Below are 15,372 nucleotides of genomic sequence, written 5' to 3' on the forward strand. Positions count from 1 at the left end.
CCCTCCCCATTCTTTACCAAAAGAAGAAGTGACCACTTCCAATTCCATGAATCAATTACAAAAGTCCTATATTTTAGACTAAAAAGTTGAATCAAGAATGGAATAGAATACACACATATATGATACGCCAAAAATAGAACTTATAATAAGGAAAATCAAAACCTCACCATCACAGTATCTTCTAAGAATGTCCAATAAAATTGCTCCTTGTTCTGACTGGATATGGATATGAGAATAATTAGAAAGAATAATTTTAATGAAGCTAACAATCCCAAGAAAAAAAATCCAATTTGTCTAAGAAACATGCTCAGATTTACTATAGCAAATTCATGAATATGAGGGTATATGGTTAAGAATATTCAAAACAAGAAGCAGCCATCACCAAATAGTAAGGACTATTGCTTAGACCTCAACAATCAGCACCAATAAAATATTAGTTTACTGTCATACAAGGAAAACAAGAAATGTGATAATGTTTAACTCCCCAGTGATAACTTAGGCCTTATGCAACTTCTTGAATACATTTTACAGTCTATTAAGCATCCAGCCTAAAATCAAACGGTAATACATGGAGAGGTCAACCAGAAAATAAAGCCACTACACCATCCTCAAACAATCTAAGATAGCACCACTTAACATTGTCGAATAGAAGAGATTGCAACACAATGACAACGTACCTTTGATTCTACAACTTTTCCATACATCTGCAGCTCTTTCATAACTGCACGCATATGAGAGTTTAGCTCAGCCTTCAAATGTGGGAGATCCCTTCTGATATGCTGCTCTAGGATCTGGAAAGAGACAAATTCATCACATAGAGACAAATATAAGAAGTGCAAAATAAAACTAAAATATATGATTGTCAAAAGAATTAGGGGTCAATGAATGCAGTCATAAACCAACCTGATTCAGCCTGTTCGCCAATTGAGGAATGCCACAACGATCAGAAACACCATTATACACCTTCAACACATATGTTTCAAGCAAGAGCAAAATGTTTAGATTATCTGCGATGTAGGTGACCTTGAAGTCAAAATTCTATTTGAGAGATGAAAAATACAGGATGATCATGGAAGAAGCGTTCCTCATATGCAAGTGCTTCTCGAATGCTACGGTTTTTATTAATATCCTGTAACAGACAACAAAAACAAATATCACCTTCACCTCACTTATTCAATGAATCTGTATAGGAAACCCAAAAAAAACAGTGATAATAATTAATTTAAAAGCACTCCGTCTTCCCTTGCATTGCCATATATCAACATCCTTACCTAGGTCATACTCATTTTGGAAGTATATTGTTAGTCCTAATCACCAAAAACTGGTTGCTGCCAAGTAGCTAATTCTAAAGTAAATATAAAGGAAAGAATCCACAAAAAGTACTATGAAACAGAAACAAACACATGGGCACACATACACACACATAGTATAGTTATCCAATGACATAGCAGAATTGCAGATAAACCATTCTGAAGCTGCCAACTGCAGCCTTTAATAACAAATACCTCCTGGCAGCGATTTACAACACCAACATAACCAAGTTTAAGTGGAACCACTCTACCAAGCAAAAAGTTACAGGCGTTGGTACCCCTGTCCATTATATCAAGCTGCACAGAAAGATTGCAACAAATACATAGTCATTCAGTGAGGATGACAACAATAACAAGGGATGAGAAAGATTAAATCACTCATTAAATTTTCCTTGTAAAAGAGGAATAACACAAACCTTGGTGATTACACCAACTGTCCGAGAACCTGAAAACGTATATGTCAGTCCATTGCAATAGGTATCAAAGCAAAGAACTCATACATACACAAACGTAAAACCACAGATGTCGCAACTTACCAGTTGGATCAGCTAATTTAGCTATCTGTAGCGCATCAGATGTAGCTAAATCAGAATTTGCCGGACTAACAGCCAATATGATACAATTTTCATTGGTGATGTATGCCATAATCATATTTCTAATTCTTGCTTCTATATCACTAGGTTGATCTCCCACAGGAACCTTGGTAATGCCAGGTAAGTCAATAAGTGTCATGTTAAGGACATTCGGGGAGCAAATCTTTAATCGAATATGACTTTCTGAAACCCCTTGGTTACTACCAGCTTCTCTTTCCGTCTCAGCCTACACAAGACAGTAACCATTTCCTTATTTGACAATATAGTGAAATTTCAATAAAAATTATCTATATATCAACTCAAGAATAATCCACAGAACTTGAAAGATAAAAGTAAACGGAACCTGGATTTCTCGACGAATTTTGGAGAAATCATAAAAGCGGCTGCCGGGTAAGTGGCGAAACTCACCCCATTCACTGCTCTCGTCACCTGAATTTGGAGGATGGTTCTCTAACATCAAAACCAGTGGTCTTCGAGTACAAATATTGCAGCCCCGAGGCAGAAAATCACGGCCAACTAGCGCCTCGAGCACGCTCGATTTACCGCTGCTCTGGCTGCCAACCACCGCCACCTGCGGTACCGAAATATCAGACAGTTCGGCACCAGAAGAAGCAAGAATGTCTTGAAGCTTGTTGATCACCGGAATCAACGACGAACCGATCGTTGGCGGCGGAGTTCTTGGAAGAGTTGGCATATCGTTGTTTGGGGTCACTACTGCTTCGCCCATTCAAAAGGAAAAAGAAAACAACAAAAAGTGGAAGACCTTTTGGGAGAGTGAAAGAAAGATTCAGAGTCTTGGAGAAGAAGAACCCAACAAAGAAATGAATACAAATGAGTACTAATTAACAGCAGAAGGAGAAATTACTTGGAGAGGAAGGCTTAAAATTATTTTTGTATTTATAATTATTGCTAAATGTATAAAAAATATTTTTTATAATTTATTTTTAAATTCATCAAAACATTAAAATTGCTTTAAATTAAAAACAACTAGAGTGGTGCCTGTTAAAGTTTTTATTAACAACAATGTTAAATTCAATAATATTATGAATAATAATAATAATAATAAATAATTTTAAATTTAAAAATATTACAATAATAATAAATTAAAAGTAATGATTTTAAAAAATTAATATTTTTTAAATATCTTCTCATGTCTTACTAAATAAAAATTTTTATTTAAATAAATTTTTTTAAACACATTTGATTTTTTATGTTTTAATATAGGCTAATGTTGACGTAATAATATTTTATTAATTACATGATCCTAATAGCGAAATAAAATTCATATTGAGAAAATGTAATATATTAAAAGTAATTATTGATAAACTACATAATTTATATAATAAATTTATTAAAATAAAATGAATACCTTTTGAAAGCTAAACTAAAACGAATATTAATTACATTTATTAAAAAAATTTTAATTTTAATGATGAAATTATCTAAATTATCTTTAATTTTAATTATTACTTTTTTATCTTACGCTTTTATAATTATTAGAATTAACCCACTTCCTGAAAATTATTTTAAGATCCCCCAATAATTTTGGTAGGTCATTATTAACTTTATTCCATTAATTATTATTTTTATCATTTATCAAAAAACTTTTATATTTTATAATTTTTTTAAGTATTAATAGACAGTGTGATAAACTTATCAATTTTAAATTCTATCATTTCCAAAAATAATTTTCATTGCATGAATTTTCTCACATAATTATCTGGCAATTATGATATTTTTTTATTGATAATCGAAAGCTTACATTTAATAGAATTTGCTATACTTTGAGCAAAACCAGAAATTTCCAACCCTTTTGTTAAAGTCTAGACATGATTAACAAACGTCTAAAACTTTTAATTTAAAAATGTATCTTGACTGACTAATGAGCAAAAGATTTTTTAATTTGACTCATGAACAAACATGACGACTAACTCTCTTGTAAAGTTTCTCTGACTCATGGGTTGGGAGATTCAAAACATGCATAGTAATATAGTTAACAAGTGGATAAATGAGAAAATTCTTCTTAGCTTTCTTTTTAAGTATGTAATAGAAGTAGTTATATTTTTATTTTTTATTATTTTTTAAAATTTAAATAATTAAATAATCACTTTACTCTTCAAAAAATATATTTTTAAAAAATATAATTAATTAGTTAGTTTTTATGAGTTTTGATACAACTTTTTATATTTTAGAAAAAATATATTTTTATTCAAATATATATATATATATATATATATATATATTACATATCACTTGAAGACTGGAAGAGCATCTATATACAAGAATTTATTTATTTTTTTTTGTTAAAAGAAGATTATTCTATGGAGGAACTGGTACCCTAATCTCCTAATACTACACAAATGATTCATGCAAACTGGAAAGGAGAAACAAAGGTTTTTTTTTTTTTTTGTAAAATCTATCACCAAACCATGGATAGTTGTAAGTACATAACAATGTAAGGATATTACGAATCAAAACTTCAGCCACTTCTTCTCTTTTTCTTTGCTAACAACTGCATTTGACGCGGATGCATGAACTATTTCAGCCTCTGCAAGTGCGTTGCGAGTCTCATTTAACTTCCTCACGGCAGCCTCGTAAACAGCTTTTTCCTTTCTGTTCCTGCTCACCATTTCCTCAAGCTTCGCAATGCGCAACCTTAGTTCCCTCACCTCATCATCGTAAGCAACCAATGCCTTCCTATCTACTTTCTTCTCCTCTCTGGAGGTTTTATTTTGCTGCTTCTTTGTTGACGCAGCATTTACCACGTCGTTATGCATTGCAAGTTGGTTATTGATGAGACTAAAAACATCTGGTCTCGATTCCTCTTCATCTTTTGCAGCTCGAGCTGCTTCGGCAAACTTCTTCTCACGCTTTCTCTTGCCACCCCTGCTTCTTTTCTTCCCTCTTTTCTCTTTACTCTCATCACTTTCACGAGACTCCAGTGCATGATCAAGAGATAGCTTAGCAGGAAGGACTTTAACAGAGATTGGGTCCAACATTCCCTGGCCAGATGCACCTAAACCCATCCCCTCACGATAACCCATATTGGCCATCATCTTCGAAGCTACACCCCTGGTATGATTTTCCCACTTAGCAAAGACGGCAGTTTCTGTCTGGATACCTCTCTGTAGAGCAGTGCTTTCAAGAAAACCTAAACCCCCCGCGCTCTCCTCGTCATAGTCACTAGAATCAGATTCTTCAGAGCTTAGTTCACTTTCTTCTTCATCAGTCATTTGTGCAAACTCAGACAACGTCAGAGCTTCTATCCCAAGCTCTGCAGAGCTTCCATTATCCCGGAAAACAACCTTCCCCATTCTGAGTTGATCATTCCATGATTCAAGTTCAGCTTCCCTCCAGATGCCAACTTTACTATCAGAGACTGCCCAAATACTTGACCCAACCATCGACAGCTCCCACATGGTTGGGGCATACTTCCTAAGCAAAGATAATGGGACATCAACTCCTGTGAAAGTATAAATATGTTAACTCTGAAGTATTAGAAGCAACTGCAAGAAAAGAAAAAGTGAAAAAATGAAGCTGGTGTCCCAGATGCTCTAATAAGAAATGAGGGTGAAAATACCATGTAAAAGGCTAGGGCAAATAGTCCATGGCTCCATGCTAAAACTAATTTTAAAACGTACTGGAGTTATAATATACTAAACATAGCCTTTGGAGCATACACCATAGCAGCACTGATCTGTCGTTTAATTCTTATCCTCAAATAAGAGCCAGACACAAAAAGCCTATGGCTGAATTGAAAGAGTCGAATGTACATCTAGGATTATCTGTCATTTTACATGTCCTTCATACAGAACAGAAGTCTTAGCTCTCCATCAAGAATGAACAGGGTTTATGTAAAACAACAATTCTTTTTGTCTTTATGATGCTTTCCATAATATAAGGTGGATATTGTCCACACAACAGAAGACTGCAACATACCATGCGATAAGCGGCAATTAGCACCAAATCGACACCGTTGTTGCAGAAAGAACTTGCATATCTGCACTCGGGTGGTCTAGTATTAGTAACTGGACAAAAAACAAGTGGATTTTACTTTATAAGATATATTAGCATCATTTTCAGCACTGGAAAGGTAAACGTTGCTTAGTTAGCAAAAGAGCACAGTTCTTCATTCCTTCACAAATTACCTCCAATTTACAGACAACTGCAACAAAAAAGCAACATGAGAGAGTAGAAAAACTCCCATAGAAATCACAAGACAGCCATCACCGACTACCTCACTCAAATAATACGTGTATGCAGTTATTGCTTATCAGCTATATCAGCTAGACTAAAAGATATCCTATATTTGCAAGTGCGTGACATGAAAAACCAAGTAGAAGTTTTTCCTTTTAACTTTTCATGGTTGCACGAGAGGACTTGTACTTTACTGTATTCCCAAGGCCACATTATGAAATTCAAACCAATCGATCAACAAAGAAGGAAAACTCATTCTAAAAGTTTTTTAATACCATTAAATTTCTCTTCAGCACTTTTCTACTGAAACGCTTGCTTCACCAAGGGAACTCCAATGCCCAGGATGGAATAACAAATTCCAACCCTCACAACCTTATTGCATCATTTTATGTTTCCCTTTTCAGAAAAGTTCATAACTTTCTCAAGTTTTCAAAAGCATTACAATGGAAGATTTTACATTTTCAATTCCATGTATTAACTTTCCTACAGCCAAAAGACAAGGTACCAGATAGGAACTCAAGCATGTACATACCAACATATTTTCTGAAGTGGGTGTGAGGAAAGAAATCTTTGCAGAATCAGAACCGTTCAATGCAATAACTTGACCGTCATACCACCGCCCGTCATTGTAACGAAATCGGCATTTCGACCCGGCCCTGTAATTTTGTTCCTCCTCCTCCTCCAGTGGTTCCACTTCTACATCACTCGGCTCAAGAGCCTCCACCTTAACCTCTTCGACGGCTTGCTTTGAAACATTAAACGCTGAATCAGCTTCTCGAAGTAAACGTGCACGCTTGAGATTCAGAAGCCCCTCCTCCGCCTCTTTGATTGCCACAACAAGCTCCTCGTGAACCTAAACCAATCAAAAAACAAACGAATTCAAAAGAAAATACAAATTATATATCGCGAGAATCGAAGATACATGAGAGGAGAACACAGGGATGGAAGGAGATGAATACGGCGAGAAGCTCGGGATCGGAGGGGTCAGAAGCGAGAGCATCGTTTAAGGCAGAAAGTGAGTCTCTTTGCTCTTTCAACTGAAGCTCTAGCTGGTTCTCTAGAACTGTCTCTTCCTCGTCCGCCATTTTTGTTCTTTCTCCAGCGTCGGAATTCGATCAATCAAGCGACAAGAAAAAGAAGAGTCTTTGAGGTCGATATCCGCAAATATGTTAAAAAACAGGTGGTGAAGTGAAATTATGGGAAAGAAAGAAGCCTAAAAATTCCACGCTCTGAAGAGGCGCGTGAATATAAAAATAAAGATGCCCTAGCTTTATTAGCAGGCGGCAAATTTCTGAAATTCAAAAGAAGAAAACCCTAGTTGGGGTGTGATTGCGGAAGAGAGAGGAAGGATGGGTCATCGGAATCATCAGGAACAAAGCCATCATCAAGCGGCGGATAATTTGGTGAATTTGTTCAGCAAAGCAAACCATGATCTGCTCGTGGTTCATTACAGGCTCGAGAAGGAGTTTCAACAAATTTATCCTGATAATGTAAGCCAAAATTCTAAAATTCCCATTTTAGATTTCTAAATTTGCATTATGGGAAAAGTTTTTTCAACTCAATTGAGGTACTCATGGAGTGCTGATTGCAGGCGAATCCTATGAAGTTGGTGTCAAGAATAAAGAAGATACAGGAAGAATTATCGAGCTTGACAGAGCAGTGCCGTGAGCTTTTATCGGCCAAACAGGTTTTTCTTTAAATCTAGAGAATTTTCAGAAGGGTTTTGTATTTAAAGTTTAAATTTTTTGAAGTTGAGAGACATATTGGTATATGGAGTTGACCCTTGGTTTATTCATTTCATTTTTCAGGATTTGATTGATAAGGCTAGGACAACACTTGTTGGGAACAGATATTTACTCCAGCATATGCAAGCACCAATGGGCATTCCCATCACCAGTGATTCTGATGATCCAGCATTTGCCAACTTCAACCAGGTTTCCCTCCTTTCATTTCCTCAATTCCAAGCTGCGTCTGTTTAGACATTGTTCCTGTTGTAATCAGTGGAAGCATGTGGTTGTGATATGGGAAAGCATGATGGTTACTGGTGATGATATTGTTCAATACTGCTAATGTTTAATGCACCACATGTTAAGGTTGCCTATTTTCCAAGTGGTGTTTAAAGTGGTGCACCACTTGCCAGCAAGCAACCAAGATCAAATCAATGGCGAGCTCTGCTTAAGATAACACCCATGCTAAGACGTTTCGTGGGTAGTTCACGTTGTCTTGATAAAGCCTACAGAAACTTAATTTTGTCATAATGTTATGCACTTTCTTTCTGGCATTTCACATAGACTCACACATAACTGATTTAGAAGAAAGTTTTCTCACCACTTTGATGTTTCGCCTCATGCAGATCATTGAGGAGTGGACAGTTCAAGTTCGATCAAGAATAGGTACATTTGTTGCTTTGCTCAATATTTTCATTAGAAAAAAAGAGATTATGGTGGGGATGTAGCATTTCAGATTTGGAAAGGCGAGCATTCATGATTGGGTCACTATGTTGGTAGCCTGAAGTTGCTCTAAGTGGACACCCAGAAAAAGACGTTGGGAATTAGGACTTCATTTTTGTTCCATATAAAATTTGACATTCAGATGGTACAGATTGACATTTTGCCCGTACTTACTAGCGTATTCTATTGTCTCTTTCGGGGAGCTAATTCACCATGAAATCTATAAAATGTTGGGTCTTAAGGGGATATTATTGATGGAGTTCCTTGAGCTTCTTTGAGTACTTATTACAGTAGTTTCAGAGAGGGACAGAAGGCCAAAGTTCTCTTTCCTGTTACCTTAGGAGTGAGGGTATTACGGTTAAGGTTCCTAAACCCAACCCTATGTGGGAATAATTTTGAGATACAATCTTGTCTGAAGGTATTGGTTTGCATTAATGTTTTCCTTTCTTGACAATTTTGTAACACTGATGTAGGAGACGAGACACAAGAGTCAAAGTCCGAGGATGTTAACAAATTACTGTTCTCAGCTATTGTTCAAAGCAACTGAACAACTTTCACCAGGGACTCCAGGGATGATGAGTAAAGAAATCCACAATAAGTTGAACATTCTGGTTTTACCGAGAACTTTGTGCTTATTAGGTGTTGTTTACTGACTTGATTCACCTGTGAACTAACATTAAGTCTTGTATATTCATGTTTTTGTAATGTGAATGTGTCATATTCTTTCATTGGCTCTAATTTTTTCAGAATTAGATCATTCTTCTTCTCCAATATCGCAATCATTCTCTTCTTAGGTCTTGCTATTGGAACCATGCTCTTCAAATTTCCTTTTTGTTTAAATATGCAAATAAAATTCTCATTTTCCAAAAATAGATTCCTTCCTTAACAGAAAGCAAGATTGCACTATTTGGGAAGTAAGAATGGTTTATGCAAGCTAATTCATGAACACAAAGCATGGGCAGGGTTCCCATTTCTTACAAAAATAAAAAAATCTCTGTTTTTGTACAGTAAAGAAAACAAACATACAGAATGAGCAAGGCATTTGCCTTCCCATAAGTTAATTACAAGAGAAGTACATATTTGTACATAGCAAGGATATTCTGCATGTAAAAGAAAATAGCAATTCCAATTTGCAAGACCATTTCAGGCATTGATCAGTCTAATTTGAAGAAATTGTACTTTAGTGCTCTGCATAATTCACCACTGCACAATTTTGAAAAGTGATTTCACCTCGCTATGTATAAAAAAGTAAGACTTTCTTCTAGATAAACAATGAATTATTCTACATTCTGACAATTTCAATCAATAAGTAACAACTGTTGTTTCTTTCTCTCTTTTGTAAGGAGACAAGGTTGTACAAGTACATGAACAAAAAAAATACATGGTGTGATTTATATTTTGGAGTCAAAGAAGCTATGCTGTATTCATACTGGACATAGCAAATAAATTTTATGGTGGTTTTGCAGTGTTCAACATTTTAACTTGGCAACAGGCAACAACTGAGAAACTATCCACTATTTGGAAATTGGAGGTTCACCCAACCACTTGGCACGAAATCCAGTTCCTTTGCAGTCAGAGCAGCACTTTGATCCCTACAATAACCATGAAAGGAAGAATGCTTAAGCAAGTTGGGTGGTTGGCTGTACAGCAAGCGCTCTAGCTTGCTAAAGGATACGCATATGTATGTGATATTGAGATGCCTATAGTTTTAATATGTACCTTCCCAGCACAAATTACACAACTGGTATTTCTAGAAGGAACTTGGCAGAGCATATTATCCCCAAGGATAAAGAAGCCTGTACCCCCACACCACTTGCATTCAACGTGGCCCTTGGCGTTGCATGAAGAACAAGCAACTGGCCTTGGTTGCTGTAAATTCATGAAGGACGAAAAGATTAGGACCCAAAAAGTGTAGAAAGTTCGGCTTTTAGCCTTTAATTAGCTCAAGGACTCAACAAGTTCCCAAAAGTGTCTTACAAGAAAGGAATACAGTCCCTTTGGTTGAGCATGAACAACTATCCATTTTTCCCCCCGGCTAAAGCAGGATGTAATCTCAAAATCCCATCTCAGATGCATTTCAATGGCATCAATATTATCTTAGAACCTCTTTCCTAGAGCATTTCTCTATGGAATGACACTAGAAACAGCGGAAACTGAATGGAGCAATGGCAGATTGAACATTCTTGCCATACATTTATATGCTATGTTATATAATTTTTCACATCAACCGAATGAAGTATCAAACCTGGAATGAATGAAACTACAATGGAGTTGGCAATTACCAGGGAAATGATACAACCAAGTACTTAAATATATACAAAATTAGTAAAGAAATATATCCACTCCCCAATTTACTCAACCAGAGACTTAATTCAATAAGAAAAGCCATTGATATAGATAAATTCGTTTCCAATTTACATACCGAAATTCTCCAGGATTTAAATATCTAAGTTGCATTCAACATCAACCACCCAATATCACGTATTGCAAAATTAAAAAATAAATAAATAAACCATTCTACATAAATCCAATCCAATTGAATCCCTTTTAGTTCGAGAAATGCGTTTTAATGCACAAATTTGCAACAAATTTGAAATTCTACCATCATGGGAGCTGAATCATTGATAGAATTGAATTGGGGCACCCAAAACTAATAAGATTTGAAATTCCAGGTCACAAACAATAACATTAAATGAAAATTGTACCTGAGAGATGACCCAAGCTTTTTCCATACGCTTAACGAAATCAGAAGAGCTCTCATAAGAATCAACAGCAGAAGCACTCACAGACAAACCCCTTAAACCTTTGGACCTTGCAGTCGTCGTTGAACCTTGGGGTACAACCCCATCACCGAACGCCACTCTATTTGTTGATGCAAAGCTCACGTCTTTCTTGTCAATCGACTTGCCCACGATCACCGGTCTGTAACAACTCGCACAACTCTTCATTTCCACCCCTCTGTTACTACTATTTTCTTCTGCAAAGACGTTAGCTTTTTGTTTATAAAAGAGAAAGGAAAAGGTGGGGAATTTGGGTTTCTGGGGATGGGTTTTCTTTCTTGTGGCGCAAACCCAACGAAAGTTCCCCTCGTTTTCAAAGAGAAAGAAAGGAAGAATGCAAAGAGAATCTGCGAGCTACGAGCTGTTGGCTAACTATATCAATGGAGGAAGCAAGGGCCCCACGTCTTGTTTGGACCGTGCAGGCATAAACCAAGAAGAAAAATCAAAACTTGATTTTTGCAACCGTTGGTTGGTTCAAAATGTCACTGATTTTCACATTAATAAAAAATTAAATAAATTTTAATACTATTTATAACAAATTCACTGCTTTTAATTTAAAAAATATGTTTACTATAAATAAAATAAAATCTTTTCTTTATGAACTCATGGCATCTTTTACTAACCTAAAATTTGTAACAAAACAGAAAGGAAAGCATGATTTTCCTTTTTCCTATGTCTGAAAAGGAAGACAACAAATTCAATCTAAACATATAGCATGATTCAAACAGGACTTGTTTTGATAGACTTTTCTTTAAATTGAATAGTTTATTGGCATTTTCTTCTTTGTGCCATGACAATTTTTACACTCAATTCTTTTAACATATTTATAAATTTTAAGAGAATATTCAAACTTTATTTTTATATTAAAAATAAAGATACCAACAACCTCCTCCCACAATATATATTTATTATATATATTAATAGACCTGTCTGGTTTTATTTTATTTGTTTTTTTGAGGTACGATGAATCAATGCTACTTGGGGCCTTTTTGAGCAGCGAAAAACAATATCAGGTATAACCTAGGCCCAAAGAGAAGCCCACCAAGCTGCCCATCTCGCCAGGCCATAATGGATCTGCTAAGAGAAATATTTGTATAAGGTAATTTGATTAATTCGGTTAAAAATATTAATCGAATCGGTCCAAATTCAAGTATCAATTTAGCTTAAATTTTTGAATTCATGAATCCTTAAGTCATTGAAGTCCAACTTTTTTAGTTTCATTTTCTCAAATTATAAAATTTTAACAACATTGTAAAATTAATAATATTACCACAAAAAAAAAAATGACACAAACATGAGCAATCTTTACCTATATGGCAATAATTCTAAATCGATTAATTCGGTTAATTAAAACAAAACCTTCATAATCGAAACAAATCGAAGTAATTGATTTAATCGTACTCACCTCCGAATTAATGTAAAAAAGTATAATAATAATAATAATAATAATACTTGAGATGTTAATGAAATTCTTTTGGCTTAATTTGATTACCTCTATTAGATCAAATGGTACTTATCATGCTTACCTTTGGTTAGTCATATTCAAATCCAACCAAAAATCAAAAACTAGTGAGTGGAGAAATCATGTGTATAGAGTTGTCTCTATACACTCTACCTGATCATCAGGTAAGCTGCAGTTTTTATGGGGTCTAATCCTCTCTTAACTTCTTTATCTGGCAAACAAGCAGTACCTGTTCCTATTCTTCCAAAGCTTCTTCCTGATAAGATAGCCAGATTCTCCCTGCCCTTAACAAATGGATTACAGGATATCGTTGTTGGGCATAGGGTTTTTACTGATAATATGTAGGGAAGGGACAAGAGGTGTTAACCTAATTAAGCCAACTTGACAGCAACCACTTACCCTTCCGTACCCAATTTTAACAAAACAAAAACAAAGCAACTTTCAACTGTTCCAAATCATTGTCGTATATGTTCATTTAATCTCCTTGTAATCATCAGTTTGATAGTGAAATCCAAATTTTAATATGGGTTTTTTTTGTCCTATAAATAATATGGAATAATTTCATTAAAAGAGAAAGAATGCAAACAATAGAAATCATTCAAGATCCATCTAGGTATTCAGACACTCTTAACAATCATCATATGTCTGTGATTTCCTTGCAACATTCCATATATTCTTATTTCACCATAGTAATTTTAAGTTTATGTTTGATATATACTGTCAGTGTATTAATGACATGTGAGAATATTTGACGACCTGCTAATGATATACAGTGATGAATGGGATATATACATATATATATTTAAACCCATAAATAGTTCTGCATTACAATACCACCAAGTATGAAAGAGATTGGCAATCAAGACATTATTATTATTATTATTCTATGTAGTACTCTTAACTTTTAATTATATCAGATATATTTATTAACAATAATCTGAAGTAGCTGTCAAGATCCTAATTAAAAGTAGTATAACTTTGAGATTTGGGTTACAATTTTTCTTCATAAAATAAATTTGCTTGGTGGAAAGAAAGGGGAAGCCATGCCCGGGTTTTAGCTATACGTATGCCCATACACAAACATTCCATCAAACATTCTCTGTCTCTTCCTCTCTATATATAAAACAATCAACAAGAAATTTACTTTGTTGTCTTAAGCCAGTTCCCTTTTAGTTCCTGTTCTCGCCAACTGCTTCAAATGGAAAACCACCTGAACGCCATAGCTTCATCATCACCTGTGACGGCGCCAACGCCGACGACTTTTGTTCAAGCAGACGCAAACACCTTCAGAGACCTGGTCCAAAGGCTTACGGGAGTCGCCAGCGACGTGGAGAAACTCCCTGTTACAATCCCTGGAAGGGTCTGCTCGAAGCCTTCCTTACCTGTTGGTGGTGGTGACCCGACAGGGCCACGCCGTCGACCGCCTTTCAAGCTCCAAGAACGCAGGCAACACACCATGAGAAAGCTCGAGATCAAGCTTGGTCTCACCACACTACGCAATTCACCTAACAGCCAGAATCAGCACTGCTCTTCTCCAGGCCAAGCTCGCAGGGTCGAGTCTCCTGTTCCCAGTCCTGTGACTCCTCTGGGGTCTGAATCACTGTTCTACTCGAGTCCCAGAACCCTGTCACCATCATCTCCAGTGGTTTCTGAGGAGGAAAAGGCGATTGCCGGGAAGGGCTTTTTCTTGCACCCATCACCGTTAAATACCCCTAGAGGAAGCAACCCACCGGAGCTCTTGACACTTTTTCCACTTAGTTCACCTAGTCAGGAGAAACGAGATTAGGGTTCTGTTGTTCTTCACAAAAAACAAACAAAAAAAGATGGTAAAAAAATTTTTTCGTCGTTTTTCTTCATCTTGGGGATTATTAGATCATTTGTGGGTTAAAAGTACTGTTCTTGTTCTTGTATCATCGCATGGTTATCTTTTATTTTTTTCTCTTTCTCTTCTCCTTTCTATTTTCTCCTAAGATGCCATGAATTTCCCTGAGAAGCTCAAAACGAGACCGACAGTAATGGCAACCTTGCCAGCCTGATAATGATTGGCATTTATAAATTTTATATATGATTTCTTTCCAGTTGCTACTGTTCTTGTCTTTTTCTTTAATTGGTTGATGAAACTTTGTCTAGATAATCATTACTTCTCAAACTGGTTTATCCTCATTATTAATTTCTTGCACTTTTGTCCATCCAAAATTCTCTTCAACCTTAACTCAATGCTATCTTTCTCTAATAAATAACGTTCTTCTTTTTACCAATGACAAATCAATTAATCAAATAATTTGAATAATTATCTTAACAATTACTTATTACGTAAGGTTCCTGTTTTAATTAATCCGTCTACGACAATATGTAAAGATATTGAGTGTAAAGTATATCTCAACTCTCTTAGTTAGTGAGATGAAGGGAAATTAATGTTTTGGGTAAAATACTCAAACATTTTCAAGTTTTGAATATAATTATATGAAAATTCATTAATTTAAAAAATAAACATTCCGCTCCTTAATTCTTTAACACTGTTAACAAAAAAAATGAAAACATTAAAATACTCTTTCCTCTTTCCTTGAATTTGTTTTTTTA

General features: G+C 35.4%; 5 protein-coding genes across 5 annotated transcripts in view; 2 read left to right on the top strand and 3 right to left on the bottom strand.

The window, feature by feature from the left end:
- Positions 1 to 2,756, bottom strand: part of LOC110410600 (dynamin-related protein 3A-like) — an 11,292-nt gene extending 8,536 nt beyond the window's left edge. Inside the window, exons 1-8 of the mRNA XM_021420374.2 lie at positions 2,247 to 2,756; positions 1,847 to 2,129; positions 1,727 to 1,755; positions 1,506 to 1,607; positions 1,061 to 1,129; positions 904 to 963; positions 678 to 791; positions 168 to 216 (exon numbers count right to left, since the gene is read on the bottom strand). Of these exons, the coding sequence (XP_021276049.1) occupies positions 168 to 216; positions 678 to 791; positions 904 to 963; positions 1,061 to 1,129; positions 1,506 to 1,607; positions 1,727 to 1,755; positions 1,847 to 2,129; positions 2,247 to 2,630 (1,090 nt within the window). The 5' untranslated portion in view covers positions 2,631 to 2,756. The remainder of the gene's footprint in view (positions 1 to 167; positions 217 to 677; positions 792 to 903; positions 964 to 1,060; positions 1,130 to 1,505; positions 1,608 to 1,726; positions 1,756 to 1,846; positions 2,130 to 2,246) is intronic.
- A 1,388-nt stretch (positions 2,757 to 4,144) lies between these two features.
- On the bottom strand, positions 4,145 to 7,333 carry LOC110410663 (zinc finger (CCCH-type) family protein / D111/G-patch domain-containing protein). Its single transcript, XM_021420483.2, has 4 exons — positions 7,060 to 7,333; positions 6,633 to 6,953; positions 5,843 to 5,903; positions 4,145 to 5,366 (listed from the first exon to the last, which is right to left on the bottom strand). The coding sequence occupies exons 1-4, from the start codon at positions 7,183 to 7,185 to the stop codon at positions 4,375 to 4,377; spliced, it is 1,500 nt and encodes a 499-aa protein (XP_021276158.1). The 5' UTR covers positions 7,186 to 7,333; the 3' UTR covers positions 4,145 to 4,374.
- A 108-nt stretch (positions 7,334 to 7,441) lies between these two features.
- LOC110410664 (spindle/kinetochore-associated protein) lies at positions 7,442 to 9,278 on the top strand. The gene is made up of 5 exons (XM_021420484.2): positions 7,442 to 7,590; positions 7,692 to 7,787; positions 7,909 to 8,034; positions 8,454 to 8,493; positions 9,024 to 9,278. Exons 1-5 carry the CDS (start codon positions 7,450 to 7,452, stop codon positions 9,095 to 9,097), a joined length of 477 nt encoding a protein of 158 aa, XP_021276159.1. The 5' UTR covers positions 7,442 to 7,449; the 3' UTR covers positions 9,098 to 9,278.
- A 540-nt stretch (positions 9,279 to 9,818) lies between these two features.
- On the bottom strand, positions 9,819 to 11,818 carry LOC110410665 (DnaJ/Hsp40 cysteine-rich domain superfamily protein). The gene is made up of 3 exons (XM_021420485.2): positions 11,256 to 11,818; positions 10,270 to 10,419; positions 9,819 to 10,142 (listed from the first exon to the last, which is right to left on the bottom strand). Exons 1-3 carry the CDS (start codon positions 11,496 to 11,498, stop codon positions 10,065 to 10,067), a joined length of 471 nt encoding a protein of 156 aa, XP_021276160.1. The 5' UTR covers positions 11,499 to 11,818; the 3' UTR covers positions 9,819 to 10,064.
- A 1,970-nt stretch (positions 11,819 to 13,788) lies between these two features.
- Positions 13,789 to 14,877, top strand: LOC110411210 (VQ motif-containing protein 31-like). Its single transcript, XM_021421261.1, has one exon. The coding sequence runs from the start codon at positions 13,991 to 13,993 to the stop codon at positions 14,576 to 14,578; it is 588 nt and encodes a 195-aa protein (XP_021276936.1). The 5' UTR covers positions 13,789 to 13,990; the 3' UTR covers positions 14,579 to 14,877.
- The last annotated feature ends 495 nt before the right edge of the window (positions 14,878 to 15,372 follow it).

The sequence above is a fragment of the Theobroma umbraticum genome, unplaced genomic scaffold, assembly GCF_002168275.2.
Source record: "Theobroma umbraticum cultivar Fairchild unplaced genomic scaffold, ASM216827v3 scaffold_56.0, whole genome shotgun sequence".
NCBI lineage: Eukaryota > Viridiplantae > Streptophyta > Magnoliopsida > Malvales > Malvaceae > Theobroma > Theobroma umbraticum.

Coding starts and splice junctions, on each gene's coding strand:
- LOC110410663 (XM_021420483.2), bottom strand. CDS start 7,185: ATGGCGGACGAGGAAGAGACAGTTCTAGAGAACCAGCTAGAGCTTCAG. Junction 6,954..7,059: donor CCGATCCCGAGCTTCTCGCC/GTATTCATCTCC, acceptor TGATTGGTTTAG/GTTCACGAGGAGCTTGTTGT. Junction 5,904..6,632: donor CCACTTCAGAAAATATGTTG/GTATGTACATGC, acceptor ACCCGAGTGCAG/ATATGCAAGTTCTTTCTGCA.
- LOC110410664 (XM_021420484.2), top strand. CDS start 7,450: ATGGGTCATCGGAATCATCAGGAACAAAGCCATCATCAAGCGGCGGAT. Junction 7,591..7,691: donor AACAAATTTATCCTGATAAT/GTAAGCCAAAAT, acceptor TGCTGATTGCAG/GCGAATCCTATGAAGTTGGT. Junction 8,494..9,023: donor TCAAGTTCGATCAAGAATAG/GTACATTTGTTG, acceptor ACACTGATGTAG/GAGACGAGACACAAGAGTCA.
- LOC110410665 (XM_021420485.2), bottom strand. CDS start 11,498: ATGAAGAGTTGTGCGAGTTGTTACAGACCGGTGATCGTGGGCAAGTCG. Junction 10,420..11,255: donor AAGCTTGGGTCATCTCTCAG/GTACAATTTTCA, acceptor ATGAATTTACAG/CAACCAAGGCCAGTTGCTTG. Junction 10,143..10,269: donor GTGTAATTTGTGCTGGGAAG/GTACATATTAAA, acceptor TGGTTATTGTAG/GGATCAAAGTGCTGCTCTGA.
- LOC110411210 (XM_021421261.1), top strand. CDS start 13,991: ATGGAAAACCACCTGAACGCCATAGCTTCATCATCACCTGTGACGGCG.